At 48.8% G+C, this 17,049-nt stretch overlaps 1 protein-coding gene across 13 annotated transcripts in view; it reads left to right on the top strand.

Moving 5' to 3' along the window:
- Gapvd1 (GTPase activating protein and VPS9 domains 1) overlaps positions 1-2,203 on the top strand; it is a 79,108-nt gene extending 76,905 nt beyond the window's left edge. For 7 of the 13 annotated variants that reach the window (XR_003953694.1, XR_003953693.1, XR_003953692.1 and 4 more), the window contains one exon: positions 204-2,201. Coding sequence is in view for 9 of the 13 variants with exons in the window: in XM_017319195.2 (XP_017174684.1) it covers positions 204-344 (141 nt within the window). In the remaining 4 variants the exon portion in view is untranslated. Of the gene's footprint in view, positions 1-203 lie in introns of all 13 variants that reach the window. The other 6 variants (NR_151469.1, NM_025709.3, NM_001356441.1 and 3 more) reach the window with 2 other exon arrangements.
- The last annotated feature ends 14,846 nt before the right edge of the window (positions 2,204-17,049 follow it).

Genomic DNA, 17,049 nt, shown 5'->3' with positions numbered 1-17,049 from the left:
CATAGAGCTTCACAAGGTAATAGATTTGAATCCTGGGATCCTTTCTAAAACTTGAAGATGCTTAATTCCAAAACAGTCTCGGGATTGTTGTCCAGAGCCCTGGCCTGGCAGCTCCAACAGATCATGGAAGAACAGATGCTAAGATGGCCCTGGCAGAGCACAGCACCGAGTAATGGGCTCTTTCTTATTTCCCATCTGTCTAGGCAAACCCACCCTGCCTGCTGTCCACTGTGCAGTACATCAGCAGCTTCTATGCCAGCTGTCTGTCTGGAGAGGAGTCCTACTGGTGGATGCAGTTCACAGCAGCCGTGGAGTTTATTAAAACCATCGATGACAGAAAGTGACCAAGACCAGGCCCACCAAGACAGCAGACTGTAGCCAGGAAACAGATCTCTAGGAACATGTAGCAGCTTCTTTGAAAGCTGAACATTGTTTTGTCTAATGCTCTACAGCTTCCAGACGTTTCCACATGGCTCTTCCTAAGCAGATTAACAAGCTACACGCAGGTCCTCGTTCCTTTCGGCCTTTCTGAGTTGCATATTTTATTTCCTGACCCCAAGTAGAGAGTAGTACTGCAAAAGGGACCATGTTTTTCAGGTGTTTTAAATTTTTAAAAACCAGAACAGAAATCTTTTAGGAAACGTCTAGATCTTGGTTCATGAATTCCCTGTTCGTCCTTCTCATTTTTAGAAAGAACAGTGTGCCCCTTCCAAGTTGCTGTGTGAGCGTTCGGTCGTGAGGCACCTGCACGGAGGGTCTCAGGAGATGCGCAATACGGGCTCCCTAGATACACTCTCCTAAGGAAGAGCTAAGAAGGAAATGTAAATCTAATATATATTTATATTTGATGTACTATGGGCATCTTCAGACTCTAATAAACAACAAGGACAGTTGCTGAGAGTAGGCTGTGACATTCCCTCTTGTGAAATGGTTTCCTTGACAAAATTTAAGCTGAGCTTAAAAGCAAAAGCAGAAATATTTATTAGTCTGGAGTAGAGTTTATCGCTCTGCATGTGTGGAGTTTGATGGGGAAGTCATGAAGGCGTGTACCACCATGGACATGTGTTGAGCCTGCGCATTGGGGCAGACTCCACCATGTGGACAAGCAGTACGTGGCATGGCAGGTGTGCTCATGCGTCCTTCCTTTGCACCTGCGCACTGAGTGGAAGCCAGGAAGGGCTCCTTACCGAGCCTCAGCTATCATCTGTCTCTGATGATGGTTCACATTGAATGCACAGACCAGGAATTCAGTGAATGTCATTTTTTAAAACTAATTTGTATCGTCTGCTCTACTGATCCAGGTCTTACTAGTGTTAAACTATTTTGATCAGCCACACTATTCTTATGGAAAAAAATCTATTTTGGCAGGTTCCTGTGCCTTTATTGCCCTCTTCTGAAAAAAAAAAAAAAAAAAGTGTCTCTGTAGTTTGGTTTGCGTTGTACATCAGTAATTAATCAGGAATGGGCTTTGGTGCCTGAGAAGCTGGCCAAGGAGGCACACCAAAGCTTCAAGCACAAGTCTTGTACATACGCCATCACCGAGGGGTTTCACCTTGTATGTTTCCTAAACCTGTCTAGCTTTTTTGACAAATGCTGCAATCCCATACTTCCGAGTCCCTTGTGGTGGCAGCAATACAGGCATCTTCTAAGGGACCCGTGACAACCAGCCATGAGCAGGTGGATAACGACCGTCTGCTCCCTCTCTAAGAACTCGGCCACACCGTGCCAAAAGAAGCTGAGTTTTCTTCATGCTTCCACGTCTCCCTTCCCTTTCAAATCCCAAAATAGGAATTTACATAGGAATGTGAGATGTGGTACCTGCCTTTTAGGGAGAGATCAAAACTAAACTAGTATCACAAATATCCGTTCAGATGTTGGGTCAAGAAATCTGTGTACTTAATGGGCTGTCGTTGTCCACCTTGCCTTGGGGTTGGAAGTCACATCCCTTGCTGAGTACATTGCAAGCCAAACTCTGACAGGGTTCTGCAACTAGAAGGGAGTCTAACATCTACTTCAGCACTGATTCAATAAATGTTAAGTCAACAGAAAATTTTGAATAGTTGGAATTCATTGTTATGAGACTTAACTTGTAAATCAACGATCTCTCTCTCTCTCTCTCTCTCTCTCTCTCTCTCTCTGTAATGGTAGCTAAATATATTCCATGTTATCACTGTGGAAATAAATATGAAGATGTGGACGTTGCTGCAGGGCTCTTTTCTGTGGAATGAAGGTCATGGATGTGAGGTGTAGGGCTACAGTGTCCAAGCAAGTGGTGAGGTGCAGCCTGGCATTGGGACACCTCTGGACGTGGGGTAGATGCCAGCACTGTCCAGGAGCAAACTCCAGCATCCACCATTGCTTTGCATTTAGGCATTCTTTTCCCCCATATTTATTTTATTTTATTTTAATTTATTTTTTGTGTATTGGTATTTTGCCTATATACCTGTCTGTGCAGCTATCTATGCAGTGGCCATGGAGTCCAGAAGAGGGCATTAGATCCCCTGGAACTGGAAAACAGAAGGCTGCAAACTGTCATGTGGTTACCAGGACTCCAATCTGGGTCCCCTGGAATAGCCAGAGTTCTGAACCGACGTGCTGAACTGTCACTCCAGCCCCACAATGGAATTCTTGTGGGGTTGATGTCTCAGCTTATCAAGTATCTACTTCCTGGCAGTGGCAGCATGCAATGGGGAGTGACTTGACTTGTTTGTTTTTCTGGAAAGGTCTTCAGATGTTTCCCACTGTCCTACATGAAGGTACTGCTGTGTGCAAGTCACCTGGGGAAATGTTCAGACACCTAAAATTATATAGAATTTACAAAATTAATGAATATTAAATGGGGAGGCAGTGGCTCAGCTCATGAAAGTTCTATAGAATTAAAGAAAAGAAAAAGCCATATGTTTTTTCAGTTAATGTCCTGTTTCTGGATGTAATAGGTTGTAGACCATGTTTCCATGTATACTTTTTTTAAAAAATTAATTTTATTTTCTCAGTGCATTGGTGTTTTGCCTGCCTATATGTCTGTGTGAGGGCGTCAGATCCTAGGGCTGGAGTTACAGACAGGTGTGGGCTGCCATGTGGGTGCTGGGAATTGAACCCAGGCCCTTTGGAAGGACAGCTAGTGCTCTTAACTGCTGAGCCATCATTACAGCCCCTAAACTTTCTTAAACTAGGGAACGTTTTTTATTTGTCTGTTTTTCCTCCTCCTCACCTTAGGTCACCATAATTAATCACCTCTTCTGTTTGCTCCCTTGTGAAAATATGCCTCTCAGAGCTCTCTGGAATAGAAGGATTGCTGTTGAAAGGGCCTTGGGCTTTCAGAGCACTGAAAGCAGCCAGGATAAATGGCTCCTCTTCCTGTGTGTCTTGAACGTAGTTATTGGAACTGGATTTTATAGATGCACGTTCCTGAAGTGTGTGAGCAAAGTCCCAGATCCCGAGGCAACAGCAGGGCTGTGGCCTGAGCCAGGTGCCATGTCTCACTGCTGACAGTGGGGGCTTGTCTGCAGTAAGTAAGCTTCATATTCATGGCCTTCCTCTTGGTGACTGGGTATGGAGAGAGAAGGGAGGCACAGGCCAGGTGGAGGTGATGAAAACAGAAGTCCCAGCAGTGTGGTATCAGTGGGATAGCCTCTTCCCTCTGCTGCTCCTGCGGTTTCCTTAAGAAAAGTCTGCAGTTGCCAGGCAGTGGTGGCGCATGCCTTTAATCCCAGCTCGGGAGGCAGAGGCAGGTGGATTTCTGAGTTTGAGGGCAGCCTGGTCTACAGAAACCCTGTCTCGAAAACCCAAAAAAAAAAAAAAAAAAAAAAAAAAAAAGGAAAAGTCTGCAATCATCTCAGTTCTTTGAAGTCTAGCAATTGATTCTGTGTTTGCTATGACTGCTCTGTGTGTGTGTGTGTGTGTGTGTGTGTGTGAAGAACCATTTCTTTGAAGCTAGCACATTTTCACAGTGCTAGACTGTTGGAACTCTGAATGCCAAGTACCTGAGAGCTATGTCTCATGCCTGTGAGCCCAGCCCATGGAGCCTGGAGAGCAGGGACTGTCAGCCTGGAGTGTGGAATAAGAGCCTATCTCAAGTCAATACAAATAAAAGTGCTTGAGAGCTTTGCCAAGTGGGTGTTGGTGGACCCTAGGAGCAGGTGGCTGGGAGTAACTTTTTACTGGGGAGAACACTTGGATAAGTGAAGACACTGTCTGCTGTGGTGGGGGCGGAGCTCCGCAGAGGCAGGTTCAGGTGAGGAAGGTTCCCATGTGAGCTCTGGGCCAGGTGGCAGGGCCCCTTGTGACCTCCTTTCTGCTGAGATGACACCTGCTGTCCGTTGTACCCTCAATCAAAGCTTTGTGCTGGCTTTCCTCCAGCGAGCCTCGCCTTATATAAGCCCGGATGGTGAGCCTGTCTCCCGGTCCCATTACTCTGGTGTCAGTCTGTGAACCCGGTTAACAGGGACAGTGTTCTTCGCTGCTGCGTTTCTGTACTCTGTATCCAGAAGCACTGCTGAAAACGTGCTTCACTTCCTGAATGTTACCAATCTTCTCCATGAGTTTATACTTAGGAAGTCACTATAGATACTTGTCCATATGGAAGATGACAAATTTGAGGCCAGCCTGGACTATATAACAAGACTGTCTCAACAAAACTTTATTTGGTGCTAGAAGGAGCAAGGAGGACCCAGCAGTCCTTGAGCTTAGCAGCTACTGTCTGAGCACACTTCCTGCCTGACCCAGACTAGGTATCCATCAGCTGCCTCTCATTGCGCTCCAGATGTTGCTGAACATCCTTGATAGCCTTGGTGGAGGCAAGCTGTGGAGAGACAGGCCCTGTCTACAAGGAAGGTCCCCAGAGAAGTTCCTTGCTTTCCCAGAAAGACTTGCTTCTGATTTGGAAGGAAGCTCCTGAAAGCCTGCTTTTCTGTCACAATGGTCGAGATTAAAACGTGACTCTAACTTGCCTAGAATTGAAAGAATCCGTCATCTCTTGCTAAGTTGGAGAGGTGTGTGTGTGTCTTGCATTCCTGTTCATGCTGACCTCACGAGTCTGCCTGCACCACTGAGGTCCCTGGAGTGGAGCCTGGTCTGAAGCCAATTTCAGGTGTGCACGTGCTGATGGAAGTATTGAGTGGGTAGTGAGAAACTGAGAAATATTTATCACGTGCTCATGCTGGGCAATCTCTAGCTTAGGAGATCCAAAGAAATAAAATAATAAAAATTTAAAATTTGGGTGTAAGTTTTTTGGCCTATAGACATCAAACTTGAAACACAGAGATCTTATTTCTGTCATCTGGGAACTCCACATGCTGCTAACACATGGAATTTTACGACACTCTCAAGAATGTCCAAAGTGAGTTTTCACTTTATCCTCCTTAGGTCTCCTGTAATTCATAGTTGTGAGAAGATTTCTGTAACTTAGGTCTGTGGACAGATGGTGTCTCTTCACCTGGTTCCTGGCTAACCCATTCAAGGGATCTGATGATGTAACCACAATCAAATTAATGGTCATTTTCTGGGGTGTGCTCCAGACATTGGGTCTTTAAGACAGGGTTTCTCTATGTATCCCTGACTGTCCTGGAACTTTCTACGTAGACCAGGCTGGCCTCCAATCACAAAGATACTCACTCCTGCCTCTCTCCAGAGTGCTGGGATTCAAGGCCTAGATTGGAATGTGCTCTATTGGGAAAGCTATGAGTGGTATCCATCAGTTTGGGTCCCAGGACCTAACAATTCTAGTGTCCTCACACCTCTGTGGTCCCAGCTCAGAGGCTTAGATGAAGGACAGAGGAATCCAAGTCTGAGGGAGGATCCTGGGGCCTGCTGGCTTCCAGACTAGTGAGAAAACAGGGACCCTGATAGAGGACACCTGATGCCCAAGCATCCGCCTAAAAGCCACAAAGACACACAAGGCAGTCTTAACAAAAGTAAAGCAGCCAAGCCTGCAGCTGCCGGGAAACATACTCTGTCTGCCTTTGCGAGTGAGCCTATCTTCCCGATAGCTCCTCCAGCCTCTCACTTGTGTTACCTTTGTCTCCTGTAAATATCCTTGGAGGACCAGTGACACCTTCATTCCCTCTCCAGTAAGGTCTGGCCCCCTAGTGCTCCTGCTTGCCTGCACAGTCACAAGCAATGGTCCCCAGATGTTTGCTGCTGGGAGTGGATAGTATAAACTATCTTTTCTTTCCAAATTCAGGCAAGACCTGTCACTCAGTGGGATCCCACCTTTTGGAAAGATTATGCCCATAGCCTCTCCTGGCTCTGGTGGGCTGTGGGTGGGCTGTAGCTGGCTGCAGATCGGTGCATGTGTGTGCAAATGGGCTGTAGTCAGTCTGCAGGTGAGCTGTGGGTACATTTGCATCTCGGCACTTTATACGTGCGCAGTGAAACCCAGAGGGCCTGCACCGACAAGCCACATCCCTTACCCAGGAGGCAGGACTGGGACAACCGCGACTGGATATAAACTCTCCAGGGTGGGGTTGCAGGCTGCGCATGCGCTGGTCGTCCCTTCCTCTGCTTCCGTGCTGGGTCTCGAAGCCACTGACTGCCACATAAAGTGGGCCTGCTGGAAATGACCAAATGAGGAGCCGTAGAACCCAGACCGTCCGTGCCCGGCTCCCTCTGTATCATGTGTAGTCCACGCGAGACCCCAGCGCCCGTGGGGCCCCCGTGTCATCCGAGCGCCTGTTTGTAGCGGTGTCCAGCACATCGACGCATCTGCCCATGAAGAACGCAGTTGTAGCCCTACTTGGTCAGGTTAGGTGGCATCTGCTGATGGCTCTGTCGAGATCTTGCCCTTGTCCCCTGCTTGATTCCTGTCTGGCAGCTTTCCTCCCAGCCCACGACCCCCACTCCACCCCCGCTTTGCCGCTCCTTGGGTGACATCTTGTGGCCAAGGACAGGTACAAAGCAATAGCTGTGAGGCGGCCTTGTGAGTCTGAGCTTAGCAGTCGCTCCCAGCTTCCAGAGCATTGAAGGAACCCTGTACCAGGACAGCACTAGACAGACACCCCCCCCCCAAATGTGCAGCTCCCACGGTACACAAGCGAATACAGCCGGCGCCTCCTTGTCCACCGCGTCGTGTGAGATGGTCATTACCAGCTATGAGGCTTCTCTACGACAACTCCGTATCAAAGTTACTGTCCGGCCATCGACATCGATGTCCATCGCTCAAGGGCTCCGATCATCATGAAAGACCTAGCAGTACAGTCCCGACACCGGGGAGCCTTCACACCCCGTTCTGCAGGGGCTGCTGCTGGGGAGTGCTGCGTCTTCAGTCACAGTGGCACCGCGCACTCTGAGACCATTTCATCTGTCAAGAGTGGTGACCACGGGCTGCTGGTGAGATGGCTCAGTGGGTAAGAGCACCCGACTGCTCTTCCGAAGGTCAGGAGTTCAAATCCCAGCAACCACATGGTGGCTCACAACCATCCGTAACGAGATCTGACTCCCTCTTCTGGAGTGTCTGAAGACAACTACAGTGTACTTACATATAATAAATAAATAAATCTTTAAAAAAAAAAAAGAGTGGTGACCACATGTCCCTCCCACAGTGTGGGCATCGCCATGAGCCCCACGGTCCTGGTTTCCCTGTTGTTGCTGTGAGAAAATACCCCGACCAAAGCAAGTTTAAAAGAGAAGGACTTTATGTGGCTTACAGCTCCAGGTTACAGTCTGTCGTAGTGGGGCACTCAAGGCAGGAATGCCTCTTATGCTCCTTTTCCCGCTCCTGTATAGGGCCCAGCCCTTGAAATAATGCCACGCACATTCCACCAAATGGGTGTTTCCACCAAAGTTTCCAAACAATTGGATTATTTCCAACAAATAACCCAGCCACACATACACAGGCAAGTGCACTGGCCAACCTGATTGATTTAGACAACCCTTCACCTTGATCTTCCCAGGTTGACTGTACATTGTGTCAAGTTGACAATTAAAACCATCACACCTGCGGAGGCTAGAAATGATGTGGGGGGGGGGGAGGGGGAAGCTTATCAAAGCTGTACAGAAAATGGAGGTCATACTCTCTAGCTCACCAGAACTGCTTGAGAGGCGTCCTCCAGTGAATACTTCATGAAATAATTTGACTATAGCTCTACCTTCAGTTTTAAATGGTTGTATATGACCTAATATTATGAATAAAATTTATTCCTTACTCATGACTATTTGAAAACACTCGTTTTTTAAAATTTACATGTATATGTGTACCTGTGTACCTGAGCGCATGTCTGTGCATCATGTGTGTGCAGTGCTCATGGAGGCAAGGAGAGGGGGTTGGATCTCCTGGAACTGAAGTTACTGATGGTTGTGAGCGGCCATGTGGATGCTGGAAATCGAACCCAGGTCCTCTGGAAGAGCAGCCCGTGCTCTGCTGATGACTTTGTTGTTGGTTTTTGAGACAGGGTTTCTCTGTGTAGCCCTGGCTGTCCTGGAGCTCAGTATATAGACCAGGCTAGCCTCCTGCTTACTAGAGATCCATCTTCCTCTGCAGTCCTCAGTGCTGGGGTTAAAGACTTAACACCACCATTCCCTGCTGTGATGGCTATTTTTAGGAGAGGGAAGGGAGGGAGGGAGGGAGGGAGGGAGGGAGAGGGAGAGAGAGAGTCTAAGTGTGGTCCCCGCATGTTTATAATCTCAGCACTTGGGAATTTGGGAAGTGGAAGAAGGATGTTCAAGGTCACTCTCAACTACCCAGGGAGTTCTTGGCTAGCCTGCGCTACCCAAGATCCTGAGCACAGTGACAGATGACTTTCAGTCCTCTGGCGGAAGAGGCAGGTGGATCTGTGAGTTTGAGGCCTGCTTGGTCTCCATAGCAAGTTCTAGGCCAGGGCCACATAGTAAGACCCTGTCTCAACAAAACAACAGCTGGTCAGCTGTGGCCCACGCTTTTGATCCTAGGCAGAGGGAGACAGGATATTTTTAGCTTCCTAGAGATCTGACCCTGTCTGCCTTCTACAAAGCCAGCCTCACAGGACTGTGGAGGATTATGGGAGCCAGGGTGCAGAGGGAGCAATGCAAGCTGTAGAGGGGTGTGTTCCAATGGCAGTGCCTTATGATCTTCGTCGATGTCATCTCCTTCTGTATGAGATAACACGGTTTGGCTTCCAGCAGGAGTCTGCAAGTCAGACTGGATTTTTGTCTCCGTGGAAGGGAAGAGCCCTGTTCCTGCTCATGACCCGGGTATGTCATCAGTGTCAATGACACAACAAAAGGGAGCAAGCAGGTGACCTTCACCTCCTCTTTGCTGCAGCTGGTTGACACTAGAATTCCTGACAGGTCTTGGGGGAGAGGGCCTGTGGGTGGAGGTGGAGGGGTTGGGGTGAAGGGTTCCTTTCAGGTCTCAGGGAAAGCAGCGGGGCGGGCGGTGGAATACAAATGTGTCTGAAGGGGGAGGGACAGATGAGGGAGCCTCCAGGTGGCTGGGTGGGGCGCCCCACGGGGCGGCGGCCTCCTCGGGCTGAAGCAGGAGGGACAGATGAGGGAGCCTCCAGGTGGCTGGGTGGGGCGCCCTACGGGGCGGCGGCCTCCTCGGGCTGCACAGGTTGAGTCTGTGATGAAGATGAATGGAATCCTTTTGGTTAGAAAATGCAGCAACAATCAAGCCAGCTACCTGTGCCCAGGGTCCCTCCCACTAGCCCGGAGCAGGGGAACATTAGGATCTGGAAAGGCAGCCCTACCACATGGTTAGCACAGAACCGAGGCAACCACAGACCAGCAGCCTCGATTACAAGATAAATGATACAGGATGCCAGCGAGCTTGGCAAGAGTGAGCCAACAGATGACAGCTTGCTCAAAAGCTCAGTGGCCCAGATGGGTGAGGACCCTCTGGCCCAGCCTGGACCCCTCAGTGAGGTGGCCTGAATGACCAAAACCCTTCCCTCAGCAGTGGTAGTGGGGTCCTAATGGCTGGATCAAAGGGAGATGGAATAATGCTTTGTGTGTTGGTTGAGGAAAATTAACGGGACTCACAGAGTCCAGATCCCACGCCGGAAGGCACGGCTGATGGGGACGCTTTGTCTTCATCTTTCCAGCCTCCATCCCCACCCCCGCCAATCCCACTTTTTTTCAGTATGTCCATAGCAGGGGGGCAGGGAAGGAGGGGAAGGGAGGGGGGGAAGAGGGAAGGAGGGGAGAGAGAGAGAGAGAGAGAGAGAGAGAGAGAGAGAGAGAGAGAGAGAGAGAGAGAGATTGAGAGAGATTGAGAGAGATATTGAGAGAGATTCTGCTCGCATGCCCTGACTGAGAAACAGGAAAGGAGCGTCTGCAGGCCATCCTGGTTAATACTGTCGGTGAGATTGCAGGGGGCTTGCTTAACTCGCTTCAGGTGCGCTAGAAGCTTCACACAATGGAGAAGCTAATTGCAAATCATGCCTATTTATTCATTAAACAGGGCCTGGGGGAAATTCAAAGAGGCAGCACTGTCTTCTCTTCATTCAATTTGCAGTCTGTGATTAAACGGAACACAGCTGTAAGGGCCAGGCTGTCTGCTCGGTTCCCGCCTTTTCTCGGGATGCGGTGACCCTTTCTTTAGGGGTTGTGTCTGACTTCAAACAGGGCCTTGTCATCCTTCTCCTGTGGTTCAGCCTGGTGACAATGGGCAAGTCCTTTCAGCAGGCTGCATCCCAGGGTGCTCATCTGCGAAGTGGGTGCATCAGGTGCTGAGAGGCTGAAGGGAAGGGGGCCTGGCCTGTGCCTGTCCCATTTGCTCTGTGGTGACATCTCCTTTGGCATCCTCTGACCTTTCACAGGCATGACCCTCATAGAGGTCGAAGGTCCAGGGTCTGTCTCCCTGATTCCCAGACTCAGCATCAAGTCAGACACCATGGGGACCTTGTGTAGGCCGGAGACAGCTGCAGCTTCCCACCCAGGGGTCTGCTCTCTGACAGGGTGACCAACTGTCCTCTTTGCCCAGGGCCGGGGATTTCTGTAGATGTGACATTGTTCAGGACCTGTCCCAGGCAAGTCAGGACAGTAGGCCTCTGAGCTCCTGTGTCCTAGAACACTCTCCTTACCTAAAGCCTTCTAAAGTAACCCCCCAAAAAGTATTTATCTGAATGTCTGGAAACACCTGGGAGTCACGTGGACTACGATACAAAGCACAAGGTGGCATGTCTGTCATCAACAGGATGTACTTGGCTTACAGATGGGTATCATGGAGTTACCTTTACATTTCTCTGTAACCCCTGACTGAACCCCACTTCCATGTGGTTAGTGTAAGGTCAGGTCTGCAGGAGGGCACAGGCTTCTGGTCATTTGTTCTCTGTAATTCTGAGGGCTGGCAGCTTTTGGGTTCTGTGGGCTGTTCTTTCTTCTATTAATGTTATTATTATTTATTAGTGTGTGTGGTAGCATGTGTGTCAGTCACAGGATAACTTGAGGAGCCAGCTCTATCCTTTCCATTATGTAGGTCCCAGAGATGGAATTTAGGCCTTCAGACTTAGCTGCAAACCCCTCCCCGCCCCCACTCCTTATCCACAGAGCCATTTCTCCAGCCCATTATTATTATTGTTGTTATCATAGCATTACCACCACAGGTCTCAGGTAGCCCAGGATAACCTCAAATTTGTTACAAAGAATAGGATGGCCTTGGACTTCTGATCTTCCTGCCTCTGCCTTCCAAGTGCTGGGATTACAGGCACCATTCCTGGGAGATGTGTTTCTAGTGATGGGCTCCATCCCCATGCAAGGCTGACCCTCCAGTAACCGGGCTCTATCCTTATATTCAAATTTTACTCTGTTGCAAATGGTTTGCTTTAACTTCCTGGTCACAGCCTATTACTGAAAGAAGCCCAGGAAGGGACTCAAGCAGAGACATGGAGGAACATTGCCTGCTGGCTTAGCAAACTTTTTTTCATAGCTCCAGACCACAGTGGGCTGCGGCCCTCTACCCACAGACATGCCTACAGGCCAATCTGACCTGGGCAGGTCTTCAGTTGTGACTTCCTTTTGAAGTGACTGTAAGTGGTGCCAAGTTCTCAGTTGACGCTAAGACTCTAAAGAGCTCCAATCCTGACTTCTATTTTTCCCCCTGTGTGAGGGAGGGTCTTCCTCTGTAGCCCAGGATGGCTTGAATTCGCTACATTTCTCTGACTCTGAATTTGCTCCTAGCCAAGGCTAGCTTTGAACTCCTGTTCCTCCTGGCTCTGTCTCCCAGATGCTGGGATTACAGGTGTACACCACTGTAGGCATCTGGAGATCTTAATTAGCCCCCATTTCCCAGGGTGCAATGGAGCCAGATCACCCTGACTGGATATTGCTGCAGAGCCTGCATCCTAGCAGGTGTGTCTCAATGAGAGCTTTGGCCATGGGTTCTAGTCTCTACTGTTGCTTTCCCAGCCAAGCGATAAGGTCCCCTTCTCTCCCCCATCTTGTCTCCCAAATGACCTTGACCTTGGATCCACTTTCTTTTCTACCCCCAACCAGGGGACTCCCCCGCCTTGAAGGCCTCTCTGTAAAACACCCCATTTCCCAGGGCTCCCTGTGGGGGTCCTGATGGGTTTCTAGACATGTTGCCACCCCCCCCCATGGCTTTTAAAACATACAAATCACTCCATCTGTGTCTGCGCTCATGTGTTTCATTACGAGGGATGCACATTTGAAAACACAGAGGGTGAGATCTAAAAGCAACATGCAATTTTTATTACATATATCTCCAAATCTGCCATTAGGGCTGTCCCCGAGGCATTATTGACCTTGGTTCCTTCTCATTTACATCCTGCATTTTTCATCCTTTGGAATATGGTGTTTGGGGACTTCTCCATCATTAAGTGGGTTTACAGCAATTTCCCTGTGTGTTTTCTCCAAGGGATTCTGTTATGAGATGCACATTAAGTCTCCATTAATACCTCATTATCCGGCTGATAAGATTACCATGATAATGAGGCACAGATTCTAATTGTTTCTCTCGTATTGCTCTTCCATTTAATCCTTCCTCTCTACCTGGAAGTTGTTCACAAGCCGCTGAGGGCCGGGCTGGAGACGTCCTTCCCATTGGAGGAGGAGACACTGGGATCCTCATGATTACTGGTGACTGGACCCAGAAGGGCGCGGGCGGAAGTAAAGCGGGTCTTTCAGATTGGGAGAGCTTCCTTACAACAAGCCTGGGACCCCGGGGTCATACATGTGCCCCGGACACACGCACACAGGACCCCGACTTCAGTGACAGAGCTCGGCCGCTCATCTCCTGCTCTATTTGCCTTTTGACTGCCTGCCCTTCTAGAACTTCCCTTGTCCAGGAGTCATTCCTCACCCTTCCCTCCAGACTGGTGTATCTGTGACAGAGTCAGAGGCTCCAGGGCAAAACATGGAGTGGAGAGAAGAGAAAATAAAAGAGGCCTCTTTCATGGGGAGCCCATGCAAAGGCGGGGGACCCTGTGCAAAGGCAGCTCCCACCAGAGCATTTCTGGACCCTAGACATGTTTGGCTACACCTGTCGGGGTTCTTCCATCTGTTGGGGATTCCACTGAAGTGATCCTGTGACCAAGAGTGACACCCCCATCAGACTCGGGGCACGCATGCTTTGAAGGAAACTGTGGCTGGGACCAGGGTAGGGTAGCTTAGCCTGAGGGAGACCCAGGCCCAGCCTTTGTCACGGTTCTCCTGGCCCTGGAGCTCACAGGAACTACTTTGAGCCTGAGAGCATTTTTATTTTTATTATTTTTTAAAGATATTTTTAGATTTTTTTAACTAATTTTTTAAAAATTTAATTTACTTATTGTATGTACAAGTGTTCGTCTGCACTACACCTGTGTGCCAGAAGAGGGGCATCCGATCCCATTACAGATGGTTGTGAGCCACTGTGTGGGTGCTGGGAATTGACCTCTGGAAGAGCACCCAGTGTTCTTAAGCGCTGAGCCATCTCTCCAGTCCCTGAGAGCATTTTTAAAGCCTGCAAAGGTTTGGGGGCATCCGGAAGCTTGGTGGTTGTCACAATAGGTCTGTGTGGCTTAGAGAAAGATCGGGTAGAGACATTTCCGACCTCTGGTGTCCACAGGCCTAGGTGCCATCATGCTGGGCAGGGGGGCTGTGGTCAAAGGTGACCAGCACGGATGATTTAATTCAGTGGCGTCTTTTCCCAGCTGTGGAGGCCAAGGCACAAATGAAGCTGCCAACGGGGTCACCCTCCCTCTACACTGGGCAGAATTTTCCCTCTTCTTAGATCCAGGTGGACCTGTCTGTCACTCTGGGACCCTTGGATGGCACCACTCCTGCATATCACAAGGGTCATCTTCCCTATTTGTCCTAAAGCTCCAATCAAATTGGGTTCATCTTACTCTGATGATGTCAACCTATGAAGGCACACAGAGACATTAGGGTGAGCCTCTCAACACATCTCCCAAAACACATCCATGCACTTAAAACACAAGACAAGGCTGGGCATGGCGGCACAGGACTTTGATCTCAGTACTTGAGAGGCAGAGGGATTTCTGTGAATTTGAGGCTAGCCTAGGCTATATTGTGAGTTCCAGACCAGCTAAGGCTACAAAGTGAGACTCTGACTCAAACAAAACAAACAAACAAATATCCCACAACAGCTAAACAACAAAACCACAACAAAACCAAAACCAACCCTCTTACCTAAAGAATCCCACCACACACAAAAACAGTATTATAAATGATGATTACAACTGGCAGAGTTTACCGATGGGGTTCTCTGTTGTTGATGCCTGGGGCTAACTGTGTGTGGATGGGACATGATGTCTCCACCCAGCCCATTTCTATGGTAGCTCAGGTTGGTCTCAGATTCATGGCAATCCTCCTGCCTCAGGTTCCCTAGTAGTAGGATTATGAGTATGAGCCACCATACTTAGCTTATATTTTCTTCTTTAGCCAGGCATGGTGGTGCACACCTATAATTCCAGCAATCGAGAGGCAGAGCCAGGTGGATCTCTACCAATTCAAGGCCAGCCTGGTCTACGTAGGGAGTTCCGGGCTAGCCAAGATGACATGGACAAACCATGCCTCAAAAATAAATAAACAAATAAATAAATGTAAAAAATACATTATTTTATAATTTTTGTGCGCTTCGTTTTTGAGACATGGTATCCTATAGCCTAGGCTGCCCCAAACTCCATATGTATTACAGGATGACCTCAACCTGGGGTAGTCCTTTCTATTTTATTCATGTGTATAAATGCTTTGCCTAGATGTACACATCACATTCATACCTGGTACCCACAGAAACCAGGGAAGGCTGAAGCTGCCGCGTGGGTGCTGGGAACCAAACCCTGGTCCTCTGTAACAGTGGCCAGTGGTCTTAACCACTGAATCTGAGTCTATGTCACTTGGCAGTAGCTTTTTTTGTCTTCCCTATTTATGCTGACACAAAAACATAGGAATAAAAGCGAATAAAAGACAGTTTGTTTTGCAGCCAAATATGAATGACCACAGTCCAGGAGCACAGATTCAGGCAGCCCCAAGTCACATTCCAGCATAATAGTTTATGGTACTAGAGTAAGGAAAAGCTTGAATCTAGACACTCTTCCAATAGTTGACCAGAAACATCAGGTGAAAGTGTCCCCACAAGCAGGCATCTCTGTCACAGGTGTCACATTACCTCACAACATGCTTGGCTTCTGAGCTATTAGAAGCCAGTAGTCTCTTAGCACGTTCCAGAAAGACTTTCCTGTCAGTCCCAAGGATGTGAGTCCTACACAGAGGTGGGCAATGGACAGCCCAAGATAACCCGCTCTGCATCTGCAACATTCTGACTTCCACAATCTCTGAATCCCATCAGTGAACCTGCAACTGGGTACTGCTTTTCCTGTGACTTCAGTTCCTGCTTGTGACTATAATTCTCAGCTGGAGGCCACACAAGCCCTCTCCTTAGGCTGGACAGTGGACAGCTGGCCACTTCAGTGACCAGCGCTGATGACTGGAAATGTACACCCTTCTGTAACATCCTTCATTCAGGCCTGGGTTGGTCAGCTCTGGCCCTGAGATGGGTTTGCTTTGTGGTTGCCTTGGTTACCACCATCACTTCACACTCCTCCCTTGCTTGACTAACAAAAGTGAGTGTGTTTTTGTATCTTTATTTGTGTATATATAATATATGTATGTATATATATTTATGCATATGTGCATATATTTAAATTAATATCATTTGTTTGTCTTTTGAGACAGGTCATCACTATGTTCAGTTGCTTATTTGACTCAGAGTCTCTAGCCCAGGCTAGCCCAAACTCCCCATGTGTTGTTGGACCTTCCTGCTTCTATATCCCGACTGCTAGAGTTACAGGCAGGCAGATTCTCCAATGCAGTGTTGGGGCTCAAACTTCCTTTATGCCCTGCGAGTGAGGAGTCTGAGGGTGGAGTCTGAGGCTGGAGCTGTGGAAGGGTACCTGGGGCTGGAGTCTGAGAGCCCTATTGTGTGAATGGAAGTGACTGAGTGCCTGGTACCCTAAGAGGCTAGAAAGGATGCCAGGTCCCCTGGCACTGGAGTCACAGACAGTTGTAAGATGCCTTGTGGGTGCTGGAAACTTAACCTGAGTCCTCTGGAAGAGCAACTGGAGCTCTGAACCACTAAGCCATCTCTCCAGTCCCCATTTAACCTTAAAGAGTAAAAGGGTGGGAGAGGGTGAAGCCAGGAAGACTGGTGCTGACAGGAAACCTCTCCCAGTTGCTCCCCTGGTTCTTGGGGCAGCTGGCAGCAAGTACTGGTTCAGTGTCCTCCTGTCCTGTCCTACACTGTCTTTTTCCTCCCTCAAGTCCCAGCTGGTACTGAGACCTTGCTTGGCAGAGTGATACAAAACTTCTGTGCCTTGGTCATTTCTCTATTGCTATGATAAAACACCACCACCAAAGCAACCCACAGAAGGAAGGGTTTATTTGGGCTTACAGTCCTAGAAAGGTGAGTCTCTCACCATGGTGGTGGGGCAGCTGAAGCAGCAGCTGAGAGCTCACCTCATAATCTACAAGCTAGAAGCAGAGAACATAAACTGGGAGCACCCCCTTCCTGAGACATACTTCCTTCAGCAAGGCTCATCCCCATTCCTACACAAACAGTGCCACCAACTGGGGGGCCTTAGCCAAATGCCAGAGAATATGGGGATGGGAGACACCTAT

The sequence above is a fragment of the Mus musculus genome, chromosome 2, assembly GCF_000001635.26.
Source record: "Mus musculus strain C57BL/6J chromosome 2, GRCm38.p6 C57BL/6J".
Classification (NCBI taxonomy): Eukaryota; Metazoa; Chordata; class Mammalia; order Rodentia; family Muridae; genus Mus; species Mus musculus.
This window is presented reverse-complemented; position numbering and strand designations above follow the sequence as displayed.